Here is a 16432-nt window from a genome sequence, read left to right on the forward strand (position 1 = left end):
AGCGCTACCTTCGGTGTGGCAGGCAGGGAGGGAAGGATCAGGAATGTCTTGGCTTGCTGGGAGGGCAGCCATGGCTGAGGCAAGGCTCTGCCAGACCTCTCCTGGTGTCTCTGTGCCCAAATCCACACTCATCTTGTGGGCAGTCTCCCAAAACCTTCCCTTCAGTTGCTCTGGGCACTGAAGTACTGCGGGAGAGAAGGGGCACGGGCTGCAGGGGGGCTAAAGGGGAAGACTGCCCAGAGAAACCCTGTGTGGGAGAAAGCCCCAGCCTGTGAATCCCAACGTACCCTCGGGAATCACTCCAGCTCCTCTCCTCCTGCTCTCCTGCCTTGCTTTGCAACCATGTGCTAGGACGAGACCAGCTCAGCTGATCTAACCCACTGTGGCAGCTTCTCCAGGCCATGCTCTCCTGATTACACCAGTAAAGATCAGGAGCAACTCCTACAAAGCCATCCTGCCACTCTGGATATACCAGGAGAAGATAGCACAAGTGCAAGGAAACCTGGACCAGGTGACACGACTGTAGAATCATCCAGTCTATTTGCAAAGGTTCAATAAATTCTGGAGCTACAAAGCGAGAGTTTCCCACAAAGCCATGGGGGAACATGCATCCCCTGCTCTCTGCCCCTTCAGGAACCTGTCATCTCCAGCTACACATCAGTGCATCACCCACAATCAGAGCTCAGAACCTGAGCTCCATCCTCGCTAGGGGTGAGGATAAACTCTGTGTGTAGTAATGCCTGGAAGGAAAAAAAAGCACCACAGCTCACTTCTTCACAGAAATCTTTGCAGGAGAAGGAGGAAAGGAGGCAAAGGAAAACGCTGATGGGAGGGTAGCACATCGCTGCTCCCACCCGCAGCAGCAGGAGGGAAGCAGGACAGCACCCGCCACCCACGCTGCTCTGCCTGCTGCTGCACCAGCCTCCAGGGACAACCCTGAGCTCTCCCCTTTCCTCAACACACTCAGTGACAGCCCTTCCCAGGGGACAGCTCATCCGTGAGCTCCGTGGGAGGCTTGTGTTTAAAGGACATGGATGCCTTCCTTACCACGCTCCTGCTCCAGCCTCGGAGCCGGCAGCGCGGGAAGCCAGCAGCTCCCAGGGCTCTGCACTGACATCCCAGCTGGAGACACATGCCAGGGATAGATTTTCTGTTTAGCTTCTTTTCATATTAATCATCAAAGAGCAACAAATGTCAGCAGCTTACAACAGTCATTAGCTGAATGTCTTCTTCTCACCAGCCCCTGTAGGAAGAGGCTTCCCAACATGCAGGGCGAGATGATGGCACAGCACCCAGCTGACTCCTCCCTGGCCTTGCAAGCCAGGTGTATTTTCCTCACTTGGGATCCACAGGAGGACAGAGATGACAGGATCCCTCCATTTTGCAGGATTCATCCAGTCAGGGAAGGTGCTATGTCTGATAGTATCCCTCACCTGCCAAATATCAAACTGTCTTCTAGAGACAGATAAACCACAGAGAACTGGCACATTCTGTTCAAAATACAGGATTTTCTTATGGCAGTTGTGAGGGGGGATCCATTTCAGAGACAGCACATTGAGCATGGCCATCACCTGAATAAGGATCCACCAGGCTTCAAGGAGGCCACTTGTCAATAATGGGAAGAAACAGCACCACGTCAGGACATCGTGTGTTCCCTACCAGACCAAAAACTCCTCACACACCCTCACAGAACAGATTTTCCTTCAGTGTCCTGAGCACCATCTAGGCCCACCCCATCCAAAGCAAAAGTTTGCATCCCCTTGGGCAGCAAGACTGCAGGACCTGCTCCATGCTGAATGTATATCTCAAAGCCACACTGGGTTTGTTTTCTCCCTTCCCTCATGATAAGAACCAAACAGGGCAGGATTTTTATGATTATTTATTATCTGTAAAGTGCCAGCAGTGTCCTGACTCTGTACAAGACACAACTGCTGGGCTTACAAAAAGAAAAAAAGCACTGTGGCCAAAATCATTTATCCTCTAAAAAGTTAACAAATGTGTTCTCAGGAAGCTCTCAGGCACTGCCCATCCTGAGGACATATCAAGGTGCCAATGTGAACCACCTAAAGAAGGCAGACATGGAGCTCATTTCTCTCACCTGTAAAGCTTAATTAGGCTGCTGTCCAAACACAGCTTGAGAATGCGGCCATAACACAGGTATGGCCCTTGATTGCTAAAACCCAATCCATTACAAGAAACTTTTTTTTAAAGGTGGGGAAGCAACATTAAAAAACACCACTACTCATGGAAGTTACAACTGCTTCCAACAGACAACACGTAGAAAATACTGGGAGGGGGACTCTCAAAGTATCTTCTAGTTTCCAAGTCCTCCATGTTCACCAGATGGATATCAACATCTGACATGTGTTGGAAGACATCCATATCAACTCCATCAGCCTGAACTGCAAGTAGCCGAAAACAAAGCCAGACAGAACATCTGTGATGTGGTGCCGTCCGATCATGACGCGGGAAAAGCCCACGCAGAGGGCCCAGAGGACCAGCAGGATGCGGAGAGGGATGGCCAGGACCAGGTGGTTGAGGAAGAACTTGGAGAGCATGGCCACCCGGCTGGCGTGCCCGGCGGGAAAGGCGTAGGTGTCCATGGTCAGGTAGTCCAACAAGCCAGGGTTGATGTCGTACGGACCCTTCCGCTTGGCCAGCTTCTGCAAACCTGCCACAATCATGATGTCCAGCAGCAGGGCTGCAAAAAGGGAGACAGAGAGGGAACGGTGAGAGACAGAAGCAGAGCTGAGGGAAATTTTCAAGGCAGAACATTAATGGTTTGTCATCGTGTTTAAATAAAAATTTGGGTTCGGTTCTGGCCAGACGCAGTGCAGCTGCAGTCCACGGTGCAGCTGCACACAACTTCTCCATCCTCAGGTCACCATCCAACTGTTGATTAACCCTCCCAGTTCACCCACAGAGGAGGCAAATACCACTGTCACCATCTGACAGAGGAGAACCCCAAACGGCAGAGGCGAGCGATCCACCTGGGGAGGAAGAGAGCAACTGGCAAAGCTAAAATTGAAACTCTTTTGGCCCTCAAACCACCACTCTGGGTGTTCTGTTGCTGCCTCCACCCTGTGCTTTAGAAACTTCGTGCAGCAAGGTCCCTGCCTGGGGCTCTGTGCCAGGGTGACCAGGCTGCAGTGAGCAGCCTGCTGGAGGAAAGGTGTCCCACAGCACTTTCTCCTCTTGTCCCTTGTCTTCTCCCAAGCCCACCACCTCCTCCTGCCCAGAGCAGCCAGGGGATCGCACTACGCTGACAGATTTCACTGAGAAAAGAGCATTAGGACCAGTGAGCCAAGGGGAAAGCCACGCAATAACGAAAAAAGGGCTTCTGTGTTAAAAACAGCACCACAGTGTGTTGGAGGGTGGGCGACATCCTCCTAGATATCCCGCACCCATCCTTCTTCCTCTGCCAATGCATCAAACACTCACGAGTCATTTCTTGTTTCTGCTCACCTCTTGCTCCCTGTGACTTTCTCCCTGCAAGTCACCCCACACACCCCCTTCCCTGTGCAAATGCATTGAGGGTAAGACACCTCCCAGCCACAGCACACCCAGGCTTGTGATGGCACAGGCACCATCCCTGCAGCTGCAGCTCTCTCCACCAAACCACCTTTCTTCCCTAACAGCTTCAGGAGTGAAACCCATCAGCACTTGTCTACATCATCCTTCTCTTCAGCCCACCTGCTTCGTCCCAGCCGACAGGTACTGTCATTCCTATTTCCTAGCATCAATTTTATTTCTCTTTAATCCCCCATCTGCTTTTCCCCACCCCTCCTAATTAGTCAGAGTGCTGATTTCAGCTCCCCGCAGCAATGACAAGAACATATCTGTCATCACAAGCACAGCCTGCTCCCTCGGCAGGAATGCCAGGGGCCAGTTGTTTGGTTCCCAGGCCCTGGTAGAGACCATTCCTTGAGAGATGACAAGGTTTCAGGAGGATGGATGGGAGTGCGGTGGTGGTGGGGATGGGAAATGAGACGGCACATGGGAGGCAGCTCCTCCTGCCTGCTCAGCACCTGGCAGAAGCTGGGAAGTGAGGAACTGTCACGGCAGCTTTGCTCACCCACCTTCCCTGTGTGCCACCCCCAGCCCCCGGCACTGCTTTGGGAAGGGGCTGGTACTTATCCTGGCCAAACCCTCTCCTTACAGGAGACTGCTCTTCTCCCTCATCTGCAGGCCATCTTGCTTGGGAAATGGGACAGCAGGACCTCCCTGGACCTTCTGCCCAACAGGTCATGCCCTGGGGTCTCAGAGCTGTGGAAGGCAGATGGAGCAGAGGAAAAGATCTGAATACCAGCTCCTCCCTGGCATGGACAGTAGCAGGAATCCGGGCTAGACACAAGAAGCAGGAGGCTGACATGGAGGAAAGGTTCATGGGTGGCACCTGAACAAAGGCATTGAGGCTGCAGGTGGCAAGGAGGCTGGTCACAGCACTGGGGCTGTAGCACTAGCGATAGGTTTAGGAGGACAAGGACAACCAGGGATTGTGCAGATCCTGCTGGATGTGACCGGCAGACAGGGAGAGAGCAGGGGGAAGTCTGCAGCCCACCAGGACCCCAGCACTCAGCAGAGCAGTTTCTGCAATTTGCTGATTTCTTTTTTGACATGCTGGCCAGGGGGGAGAAAGGGACGGAGGGATTTCAGACACAGGCTGTGGAGCCCTGGAGCAGCCACTCACCCTGGCTCCCTGTTAAGGTCAAATGCTGTCAGCCCAGGCCTGGCTCACCATTACAGGGCTGCCCCGCTGCGCATGGCTCTGCTCAGGCTCGGCTTCCTAAATCACCCCCAGCCCACCCCGCTACCCCACCAAATGACCCTGCCGCAGCCCTGATCCAACAAAGTGCTTCAGGAGATGATTTTCAGAGCTCATTGGCTGCATTTCCCTCCAGTCCCATCTCACCCTGGATGAGAACTGTGTGAAACCAAAGCTCTGGGATGGTCTCTCGGGAACCCAGACTCATCAAATTCTTGGGAACCCAGAAGCATCGGAGAGATTATGCACCAGCGCTGCCAAGAGAAGACTCTGGCCCAAGCTGCTCCTGCTGAAGTCAGCACCCATTGCATTGCCACAGCTCCAGAAGGAGTCTGGGCACCTCAACAGATCCCAGTGTCTTCTCCATGGTGTTCAATAAATTCACCACCAAACCTGCCCATGGATCAGAGCATAAGTGCCATATGCTTTAGCAACGTGTGGTGTTCACCATTGCTCATCAGTATTTTGCACCAGCAATATTTTTTTATGGTCAAAGGTGATGTCAGGGCAACTCGAGGGATGCAGGCATGTGTGCATGGAGGTGTTCAGGGCATGGAGAACGAGCCAAAGAGCAGTTTTAATAATCCTTTCATTCAGAAGATGAATAAAATGGGCCTTCAGTACTGCTAGCTCTGATTTTCATCAAATGATGCACAGAAAGCAAAAAGCCTCGTTTGCCCACATTTCAAGATTGGAAAGCATGACAGCATTAAAACTGGGGGTTAATTTGCCGTTAAAAGAAAAAACCACCAAAGATCCCTCCGTCTGGTGCTTTTTCTGTCACTTCCCCTTGCACTTTCTGTTCCTTTTATGGAGATTTCTTTATCAAACAGCCCCAACAGCCTGCCCTGCCCTGGTCCCCGAGGCATGGGGGTCCCATGGCCCTCTCCCAGTGCTGGGTCTCTGCTGTTCCCCTTCCCTCTCCTGCTCCTGCTGCTGCCGCCGGCGCTGGCAGGGTGAATCAGCAGGCAGTACTGCTGCCGACGGTGCTGCCAAGGGCCCATCCTTCAGGAACAGATACAGACAGTGCTGTTGCCCAGCAGCCCCATCCCCAGCCCTATTCCCTTGCAATCCCATGACCTACATACCCGCCTGGACCTCGGCTCACTTCCTTCCTACCCTTAATGCACATCAAACCCTCCCTCCTCAGGTGGGCACAGCATCAGGCACATAAGGGGTTAACTTTATCATGGGTCCCCTCGGTGCTCCATCTGCAGGTGGGTGTCTCTGCACTGGGGACTGTTCTTGCTGTTGAACCCAAAGCCCCTGAGCCTTGCACCTGCCACCTGCAAATCAGCATGGCCACCTTGGCTCCGTCCTTCCCTGGTCCCTCACACAGAGCCCTGCAAATCCTTCAGGCTGACCTGACTGGAGGCCGGAGAAACACAGCCCCAGGGGAGCCCGTGGAAGGGAGCCTGCAGCTGATGCACCAGCCTGCACTGGCTGCTCTCTGGGGACCCTCGGGGCTGTCACAAGCACAGCAGAGATGGCAGAGTGCCACCTGACTGAGGGTGAGATGAGAAGAGCAAGAAATTTTAATTTGAAGCATTTTTTTTCATCATGCCGTTCCCCCAGAGTCAGGTAGCACTGGATTTAAACCAGAGGCAGCACTGGATGTAAAATCCAGGTAGAGGTGTATATACAAGCAAAGGAAGGATTAGCTCTTGCCCATTTTTGCTCCTTTCACATTTTTCTGAAAAAGATCAGGAATTTCCTTGTTGACCTGGTGTTAAGTGAAAGAATCCTTCAGATTTCCAATGCAAAACCATCCAATCCCCAAATCCTACATTAACATCTAAAACTTCCCTAAAACACAAAAACAAAGAGCAAGTCTTTTCTTGCCTGTGACAATTTTAGCATCAGAGATCACCTTGGTATTGTAAAAACCAACATCTGGCATCGGATGCACAGTAAATGAGCTGAAAGTGAGCCCCCTCGGCAGGCATTTAATATCTATTAATAAGGAAAGGAAAACAATTATCTGCCTTGCTCCTACCACCAAATGTTAGGAGCCCATTAGGAGCGGAGAGGTGAGAAGAGAGGAGCCCTGTGCAGGCAGGGCACAAGGACAAACCTGAACCATCGTCAGCAGAACCAAACCAAACTCCAAAGTTTGTATTTAAGAGAAATTGAAATAGTTGGATGTCCCCCACCACCATAAGGTCCTTTCTGTCCCCGAGGTGCCACCTCTGCTGCCATCCCTTATGGCTGGAAGAGGCTGTGGATGGTGTGAGCACTCTTGGGGACATCGTCTGCTCCAGGCTGGAGCCAGGCAGCGTCTCCAGGGACAGATTCCAGCTGGGATGTTTACATATAAACAAGTTATCAAAACCACAGCTGAAAAACAACCTGGGTGCAGTGTTGGGGGCAGGGGGGGAGGAAAAGAGGAGAAAGCCAAAAAAGCCCTTGGCCTCATCTGCTCCTGCAGCCAAGATCCACATGACTTCACACACATGGGGCTGCTTGGATGAGACAAGGCGGCTCTCCAGAGCCCAGCCTGTGAGGTCGGGATCAGAAACAGTCACAAGCTGGACTCAGCCTTCCAGAACTGCAGCTGAGCACATGGGGAGAGGAAAACAGGGAGGAAAATACCCAGGAATTAAGAGAGAACCCATCTCATGAACTCAGGAGGCTCCCAGTGTGGGAGCAGATGTGCCTCAGACAAGATGTGCACAGAGCAGAGCCAAGCTGGTGACAACTCATGGCCTGGGCTTCAAACCCACCGTGCTGGAGGTGGCATGTGCTCCCTACTGCAGCTGCTGAGGCCACGTGTAGGGCCAAGACTGGCTTTGAAGGTGCTGTATTGCCCAGATTACCCACCCTCACTCAGGAGCGAACTCTGGACAAATGCCACCATTCCCAGGAAACAGTTTCTTTAGCTCCATAGTTAGAACTTGTAAATTTCCCCCCATTTTTCTTTTTACTTATATGCCCCCTCCTACTCCTTCTGAACTTCCCAAATCTCCCACAGGCATTAGGCTCCCTGACCTGGTAAATGAGCTGTTTGAAGCCTTATCTCATTGACATTAATAAAAGAAGAATCTTCACCCTCTCTCCAGTGGAGTCAGCGGCAGCTGGAAGAGGTCCACTCCTCTGGAAATGAACCCCGCCATTTCATTTTGTCCCCCAAATGTGGCACTATTGGGTGTAAGAGCTGACAAAAAGCACAGATGGCATGACACATTGAAGAGCCAATGAATCAGGCATTGTGGCGTTTGGTGGGGGGGTTATTTTTTGGCTGAACAAGCAGCAGTGTGGGGTAAGTGGTCATGGGGAGGTGAAAAAATGGTGGAAAGCAGAATTGTGCAATTAATTAAAATTAAAACCCACAACAACTAAAAATAGATTTCCTATATTCTAGATGATTAGAAGCAGCCCTGAGTGCAAACACAGGCTGCCTGGAGTTCCCCCCTTGGAAACACTGTGCCCTGGGAGCTGGGAAATTTGTACTCAGCATCAAATACTGAGTGTGGCTGCTTCACTGGCGGTCTGCACAGGCTGGGATGAGATGCAGGCAAGAGGGGGAGCACAGTGAAAAGGACTTATGCCACTGGGGAGAAGGAGCTGAGCAGTACCAGGATGGCTCATCTGCCTCCCAGAAGGGCTCTGACAGCTTGAAATGCCCCCGTACCCCATGGCAGCAGCACAGGTACCATCAGCACAGCCCAGAATCACATGCACCAGCACCAACAGCACTGTATGGGATGAGGTGGAGGAAGAAAAGTGCCTTGGGCTGAGGACCAGCAGCATGGCCTAGCCCACAAAGGCTGGGCTCCTTGCTCGGCCTCAGTGTTGTTTCGGCTTGGATCTACACCCTACTGCTTTCAAAGAGGCAAACTGGCAAAAAAAAAAAAAAAAAAAAGTCTGATTCAGTGATGCTCAGAGGCTCTCCAACCACCACTCACAGTGTGGACCCAGATCAGGTACATCTGCCAGCATCCATGTAGAGGTGGAATTGGTTCTCTGCTCCAGGTTAAAACATGGAGGTTTCCTCAAAGCGGAGAAAAAAAGGAGAGTTCATCTGACCCCCCTTTCCCACCCCATCCTCCACCAATCCTGACCCGGAGCAGGAGACCCGACAGGCTCTCCCTGCCTGCTGCTCTTCCCAACAACTCACCTCATCCCCCCACCTTCCTCTTCCCAACCACTGCTCCTGTCAAGGCGTGTTAGAGGCAAACACACTCACCCATTTCCTGGGATCTCCCTTCGGGCCAGAGCCCGGCTCAGCTTCTCCAGCTCTGCCTGAGTGAAACAGCTACTGTCCCCTCTGAGCTGCAGGCAGGGGCAATGGGAAGTTGTTCCCAGAGTGACAGACATAAGGATGACTCATTTCCCATGTTTATTCCCCCTCTTCCCATTCAACAACCCTCGCACTTCTTTTCTCTTTCGCTCTGCATTCAGGCTCGGGAACGTTTCGCTGTTTGCTCTGCGAGGGTTGGATTCCAGCTCGCTGCACGCTCCCCAAGGGCTGCACACTGATGCCTGCAGGGCTCGCAGCATCCCCAGCAGCCTGCCAGGACCTAAGCAAATCGGTGCTGCCTGGTCCCGAGGGGCTGATCAGACCCTGGGTCTGATGGAGACATTGTGCAGGTCCCTGGAAATACTCCCGTGCCTGCTCCAGCCACAGTCAGAGGAATCCCAGCCTGTCACTGAGCGTCCTTTATGCAAAGGGACACTGCAGGCTCGCCAGCCTGCCCTGCAGTGAGCAAGATGCATTCCTGTAGAGGAAGCAGGCAGGAAGGGGGGCAGGGAAGCCGGGAGAGCTGGGCATTGCTGGCTGTTCAGAGATGCCTGAGCTCATCAGCTGTGAAGGGATGAAGGCTGAGCACGGCACCCACCAAAGGGCCACGGACTTCAACTGCTGTATCTGGGCAGAACAGAGGCAGATTAGCAGCCTGGAGTGATGAAGAGGAATGCTGAAGAGGACCTGCGTCTAAATGCTGGATACAGGGAGTGGGCATCTGCGTTGTTCCCGCTGCCTGGCACCCTCCATGAGTCACTCATGTTGGGTTATTTGGCATTTAAATGTTTCCACCTCACTGGGCAGACGTGCTGCTGGCTCAGTGAGACCTCGGTGGGCACTGGCAGGGCAGGGAGGGGAGTGGGACAGCGGCTGAGCCCCCTCCATGTGCCAGGTTGTCCAAGGAGGGATGGTTCCGCAGGGCACCAGCTCCCGAGCTGCTCTCCCCTTCCCTGACGGAGTGTCCTCTGCCCTGACTGGCTCAGAAAATCCCTGCTCTCACAGTGGAAGAATGAAAGGGAAGAAAACAGACACATTTGGCCCCAAACCATCTCTGGGGCTCTGGGCTGAGCAAACTCTGCTGCATACAGACTGATCCATCTGCCGTGCAGCTCCCTGGCCTCTCTGCTGGGTCTGGGCTTCCCCGAGGCTCGACAGGATCAGCTCATCTCACTGCCTGGGCATTTCATCTGCCTGGTGACCTTTACCAGCAACGGGCTGTACTGTCAGGGTTTTCATCACACAGCCTCCAAAGAGAAGCACGACAATACCTGAAGCACATCCATACTGTCAGAACAGGGTCAGTGGGGTCTCGAGGGGCTTGGTGAAGGCATTTCTTGCTCTCTTTCCTTCCTAATCCACCAATTTCTGGTCTTGCTTGGAAGCTGCCAGGGTGGGACCACAGAGTTCTGACCATATATATGTATTTACAATCTTCTTTTTTAGGGGGTCTGCAGGGGACTATGCTTCAGAAGATCATGGCTTGGTTCCTGGTCAGAGTGAAGCTATGTCAGTACTCAGAAAGAAGGCTGGACAGAGCAAGAACTTCCTCCTTGCTGACATCCAGGAGTGGAGAGGCGGTCCTGGGCTCCCTCCTTTCCTCCTCCTGTGGCATTCCATCCCCAGCCTGACACACTACTCGATGATACATCCATGCCCCGAGGCACTGCTTTACTTAATGGGATAAATGCTTAGTGACAGCACCAAAGAGCCATCCTGCCCCTCCAAGCGGGATGCAGAGCCAGCTGGAGATGGCTGGGCACTGGGACCAGTGTCACTGAGACTGCAAGCAAAGAGAAGACAAGGGCTTTCTCTTCTCCTAGTCTGGATACCTATTCCAGAGAGCCATGAGCACAGCAGAACCAGTTACTGGTACTTCAAACCAAGCACAAATACAATTCTATGTGCAAGCAGATACCTCCCAACAGCAAAGGCACCCAGTTGGACCGAAAATAACTAAACACAGTGGTGGTTTGGCTCACAACACAAAAGATGGACTTTACTGGAGTGACCACTGTGGGTGGGTTACCATATTCCATCCCCAGTGACCATATTCCAACCCCACCGCAGTGAGAAGGTGCCTGGATCTGCAAAGACCATCAGTTTAACGAGATCAATCTGTTTAGCTTAATAAATAGGAGGTGAAGAAATTACTTGAGCACTATCCAAAATACTGAAAGGCGGAAGAGATGTTGGCTGAAAGAGCTGTTCAGCTGGAGAGAGAAGGGTATGGAGACACAATGAAGGGAAGAATCCAACTAAAAGCACTTGTGAGAATCCCTACCACTGCAGTAATACAGAAATGGCTCTGACAACTTCACCCTCACTTGTAACTGGACATCAGATTGAGTGTTTGGGTTTTTTCCCTTAACAAATTGAACAGGAATAAATTAAGGGATGTGCTACAGCCTGTATTTTGCCGTGGGTTAGATCGATGATCCAAATGTTCTTTGCTGGCTTTGCAGTCAATGAATCACTAAATTTGGATTCACATCTTCACCAGATGGATCAGAATCAGAAACCGAGGTACCACTGGCCCCAGGGTTTAATGGAGTTTATGTCTGGTTCTGAAGCAGATCTGGGCATTTTACTGAAAGTTTTATAACTGCTTTCCCCCTGCAAGCCCAATTGCAAGGTTCAAATTACTTTCTAAGCACCTCAGTTTTCATGAAACCCTTGTGATTGCAGAGAAAAGCTTGAATGGTCCTAAAAGTTCCAACACTGGCAGACAAATAAAATGAACTTTATAACCTGAGGATTTCCTGAGTTGTGATGTTCTCAATTTAGCCAAAGGGGTGTGGACCTTCTCCCTGACTTTTGCTCAGCCAGGGCTGGTGATGCTGAGACAGTCTTCCTGAAAGCATATCCTGGCAGAGATTTTCACAGTGGGCACACATATCTGGTTTCTTTCATCTTTTCAGTAACAGGCTGTGTGTGCTTCTCTGGCTGTTTGGCATTTGCTGGAAAAGATTACTGCGAGAAGGGGAATCAATAAATTCCATCACAGATGATAAACATGGAGGGAAAACATTGCTTGGGGTTGCTAATCAACATCTGCAGTGGGGATGGATGGAGCAGCCCAGGGTCAGACCCCTTCACCCGGAATGCTCCCACATGTGTTGGCAAAGCCCCCGTCAAGAGCTCCTCCTCCATCTGCAGTGGTGCTTCTGCCAGGTTCCCAGTCCCATTTCAGCAGTCTCCTGTCTCCTCGCCTTGGAAGCCTGATTGCAAATCCTAAACAAGTGCTCTATGATGGGCTGGCTCCCTGCCCAGAGACTGCATCAGAAATTCTGCTTGATGTATCAAACCCTCAGCAAGCAGGGGGAAGGGAGGAGAGCCCGGGGAGGTACGGAAGGGGTGCCACAGACAACCCCAACTTCCCGGCTTCCCTCTTCCAGCAGGGAAGCACCAGGAGGTTCCCTTCCCTTTGACCTGTGCCTGTCCAGGAGGGCTTTTCACCACATCCCAGTGGATTTGAACCACAGGAAAGCAGCAGCAAGAGGGACCAAGGATGCCAGATGCAGCAGTGGTGCCATGACCTTCCTGTCTATACAAGACCCCACTTTTCCTGGGACCTGTTGAGGTCCACCAGCCCCAGGCTCCCAGCCAGGCTCCTTCTCCACCAGCAGTGCAGGTATCATGGCAGCAGCTACTCAGATACTCAGAGTTCCTGACTGCAATCTTAAATATCAGCCCAAGGCCACTCTCACAGCAGAGATCTGCTCTGTGGGGTGACACAAGTCCTGCTGCAGGAGCTCTCACAAGAGAGGCTGAGGGCACCTTGGGCAGTCCCACCAGTCAGTGCTGTCTTTTCAGACGGAGCAGTGGAGCTCTTTGGAGGCTGCCAGACCTATGGAACTGGTCCTTCACACCAATTAACTATTTCCTTTCTTGGCAGGGGGAGAGGAGGGGTGGGAGTAGTGTGTCTAGGCAAGGATGCAAGACTCCAGAACCCCCAACTTGTCCCTGGGCACCGCGTTGGAGCTCAGGAGACCTGGAGATGTGGGTAGTGATGCAGGGCTGAGCTCTCCCAGCCACCACCCAATAAAGTTAGAACATGACCCCGAGGTGCCTTTGCATTTGGCCTCCTCATACAGCAACAGAAAGGTGAGAAAACTTTCCTTGTTTTTAGGCCAAAAGGGGCATTAGCTCTTTGCAAGGATCTCAAATATTTTGGAGTCAAAGAGGTCGGTGTTCAGACTCCAGCCCTGTCAGAGGCTCTTGGGTCAAGAGACACCTGGAAACTGTGCTGGCCCCTGTTAGTCACCTACTATTTCATCCTCGTGCCCTTTTAAATGGATCTTCTCTTCCCAGCGAGGGGCTGACCCCGCGCACCGAGGAGCCCCGGGAAGAACTGCTGACGTTGGCGGGCTCTGCATCACGCTGGTGCTATTCTGGCTTCTTCCCTGCCACGGCCTCCCGCCATGAGATGCCACAGCACGAGGACAGTCTTCTCCAAAGGCACAGGGGAGAACAGCTACCACTGTGCCTTTCAAGCCAGTCCAGCTCAGTCTTCACCCTCTCTGAAGGATGAATTTGTGAAAAAAACCCAAAACCTGAGGCCACGTTGCTGAGCTGTATCACATCACAGTCAGCCCCTGCAGACAGGATGTCCCTTTCCTGTGGTGCCTGTGAAATAAAAGTGTCCCTCCTGCCCCTCAAAACGCTCCCTGAGAAGGAAGTGTCTAAATCCAATGTTTTCAATTTCTCCCACCAACCAAAAGTGGAATTGCTGAGTTTTTAGGGAGGGTGAAATGCCAGAGTGGGTCACAGCCAGAGGAGAGGGTAATTAGTCACAAGGAAAAATAGACTAACTGGACCCTGTGCCAAAGGCAGAAGAGCAAGAAGAGCAAGGTCCTCAGGTATACATGGCCAGGGCAGGTTGGGGCCAGGATCTAAGGTAAGTTAGAGGGACATCAGGGTGGGATGGGCCCTGCACAATGGAGAAGCCAAACCCTTCAACACATCCCAATCTCCAGAACCAGGGACACTGACCACCACCATGCAAGGAATGACTAGCAGGAGAGCCAGAGGCATCCCAGCCTGCCTATGCAGCCTCTGGGTCAAATTAGCACACGGAAATGGGGACAGCAGCAAGAAGGGTACCCAAGGGAAGGAGGATGTGAGAGAGAACTGCAGCAGGGAAGGTGACAGGACTCCATCACGTGGAGCCAGGGTCTGGTCAAGAAGGTGGCAAGGGGATGGAAATAACATCCTCAGGAATTGATCCAGATATCAAAGACTAATATCTTTATGTTTTCCTCACCTATCAAACACCAAGGCAGATGACCACAGATTAAATAAAAGACATCACTGCTGGTATCCACCCTCCCACCACGGACACTCCCTTGGTCTGACTGGACAACCCTGCCCCATGCAGGACCAGAGGCCTGTCCCTGCTCCATGGGTGTCCCCACCTACCACCATTACTCCATCCCTCTTAGACAACTTCTTGTGACATCCACCACCCACAGTACCTGGGACTAAGAGGGCCAATAAGTGCAACATTTACCCTAAAGGTCCCTCCCTGCTTCCCAACCACATCTGATGCTGGGAACAGCCAGAGGAGGAGTCCCAGTGCTGCTGTCCATTGTGACCAGGGCTGGGCTTTCCCGGCAGGGAGGGAGGTTTGCCACTCACCTAGCAGCAGGTTCATGAGGACCTCTTGGCCTGCCAGTGTGCTGCTCTTCACCAGGCAGATGAGCGTACCCGCAATCCAGGGGATCCCGTGCCCCGTTATCCCCAGGAGGTTGATCATGGAGCGGGCACCTCCCCAGGAGGAGGCTCTGTTGGCACACACTCCCAGCCTCTTGGACATGCAGATATCGATGGCCAGCAGCGAGTTGAAGGCGATTCCCTTGAAGGAGGGGTTGAGCTGCATGCAATCCTCCTCGGGCAGCTGCTGCGACTGCCTCCGCTCCTTGGGGTTGGTGTTCTGGGCACCGGCTGCCCCGGCCTGGCCGCTCTGCTTCCTGCTGGAGCTCCTGTTCTCCTGGTTCCCCTTCAAGGGCTGATTCAGGGAGAGGAACTCAGCCCTGTTGAGGACATTGTTCCTGTCTCTGGCCCTGGACCGTGGCTGGGATGCTGGCATTGCAGTCTCTCTAACGCAACCTGCTTTGCAAATACCGGGAAGGAGAGAAATCCCTCTTCTCCCTGCAGAAAGCTTCCCCCACTCCCACCCTCACAAGCTGTGAATTTGGGAAGCTACAAAGGTTCCCCTCTGTTGCAGTTGCCCCCAGCACAGACTGCAGCTGTTAAATATAGAGTAAGGAATGCACATGGCTGTTTACTTCATGGGCCTAGCAAGCTTGGAAGGAAAATTAATGCCAGGCTTGGCAGCCACTCCAGTGCCAGGGAAAAAGGTTGGACAGCCAATAGATATGAAGAAGAGGAGGGAAAAACATTGTGCCAAAGGTTGGTTGCTTCTGGCCTGGTCTATTTAAATCTTCCAATTGCTTATTCCCCTGGGCTGCAAGGGAAACTGGGAAACGTAGTTCTTTTTGTGCTGCAATTCACATTTCAGTACCAGAGCCAGAGCTGGGGATGATGACATCCCCCTCCCCAGGGCACCTCGTGGGGGGCTGTGCTGCCTGGCTTTGCAGCACCAAGACCAGGTGTTGCTCAGGAGCTTCCCCTCAAGGGGCTCTCCCCCAAATCTTCCTGATTAATCTGTCCTGCAACTTCTGCCCCCCTGCCTGGGCACCCTAAATACCCCCTCCCATCCTGCCATGGATACCTTTCAAGCACCTCTAACCCCACCCTCCCTCCCCGCTCAGGATGCGCCCCTGGAGCGCCTTCCATCACTCACCCCGTTCCTGGACGCAGGAGAAGCATCACCTGCCTCCTGATTACACGCGAAGGAGCCGCTAATGAATTCCCGTCCTGCTGCCCGCGGCGCTGCCCGTGGCCTCGATACCGCGCGTGTCCGTACAGTGTCCGTGCTGTGTCCGTGCCGTGTCCGTGCAGTGTCCGTGCAGTGTCCCTGCCGTGTCCGTACAGTGTCCGTGCTGTGTCCGTGCCGTGTCCGTGCAGTGTCCCTGCCGTGTCCGTGCCGTGTTCCTGCCGTGTCCGTGCAGTGTCCCTGCCGTGTCCGTGCTGTGTCCGTGCAGTGTCCGTGCAGTGTCCGTGCCGTGTTCCTGCCGTGTCCGTGCCGTGTCCGTGCCGTGTCCGTGCCGTGTCCGTGCAGCGTCCCTGCCGTGTCCGTGCAGTGTCCCTGCCGTGTCCCTGCCGTGTCCGTGCAGAGTCCGTGCCGTGTTCCTGCCCTGTCCCTGCCGTGTCCGTGCCGTGTCCCTGCCGTGTCCCTGCCGTGTCCGTGCAGAGTCCGTGCCGTGTTCCTGCCCTGTCCCTGCCGTGTCCGTGCCGTGTCCCTGCCGTGTCCGTGCAGTGTCCGTGCAGTGTCCCTGCCGTGTCCCTGCCGTGTCCGTGCC

The 16432-nt window shown here is 53.1% G+C and overlaps 1 protein-coding gene across 1 annotated transcript; it reads right to left on the reverse strand.

The window, feature by feature from the left end:
- Positions 1-1863: 1863 nt before the first annotated feature.
- Positions 1864-16013, reverse strand: LOC121672703 (inactive phospholipid phosphatase 7-like). Its single transcript, XM_042045474.1, has 3 exons — positions 15814-16013; positions 14646-15116; positions 1864-2701 (listed from the first exon to the last, which is right to left on the reverse strand). Exons 2-3 carry the CDS (start codon positions 15094-15096, stop codon positions 2337-2339), a joined length of 816 nt encoding a protein of 271 aa, XP_041901408.1. The 5' UTR covers positions 15097-15116; positions 15814-16013; the 3' UTR covers positions 1864-2336.
- Between the last annotated feature and the right edge of the window lie 419 nt (positions 16014-16432).

Source organism: Corvus kubaryi, unplaced genomic scaffold (genome assembly GCF_017639235.1).
Source record: "Corvus kubaryi isolate FWS band 111438036 unplaced genomic scaffold, C.kubaryi_AGA036_p1.0 64866, whole genome shotgun sequence".
Taxonomy (NCBI): Eukaryota; Metazoa; Chordata; class Aves; order Passeriformes; family Corvidae; genus Corvus; species Corvus kubaryi.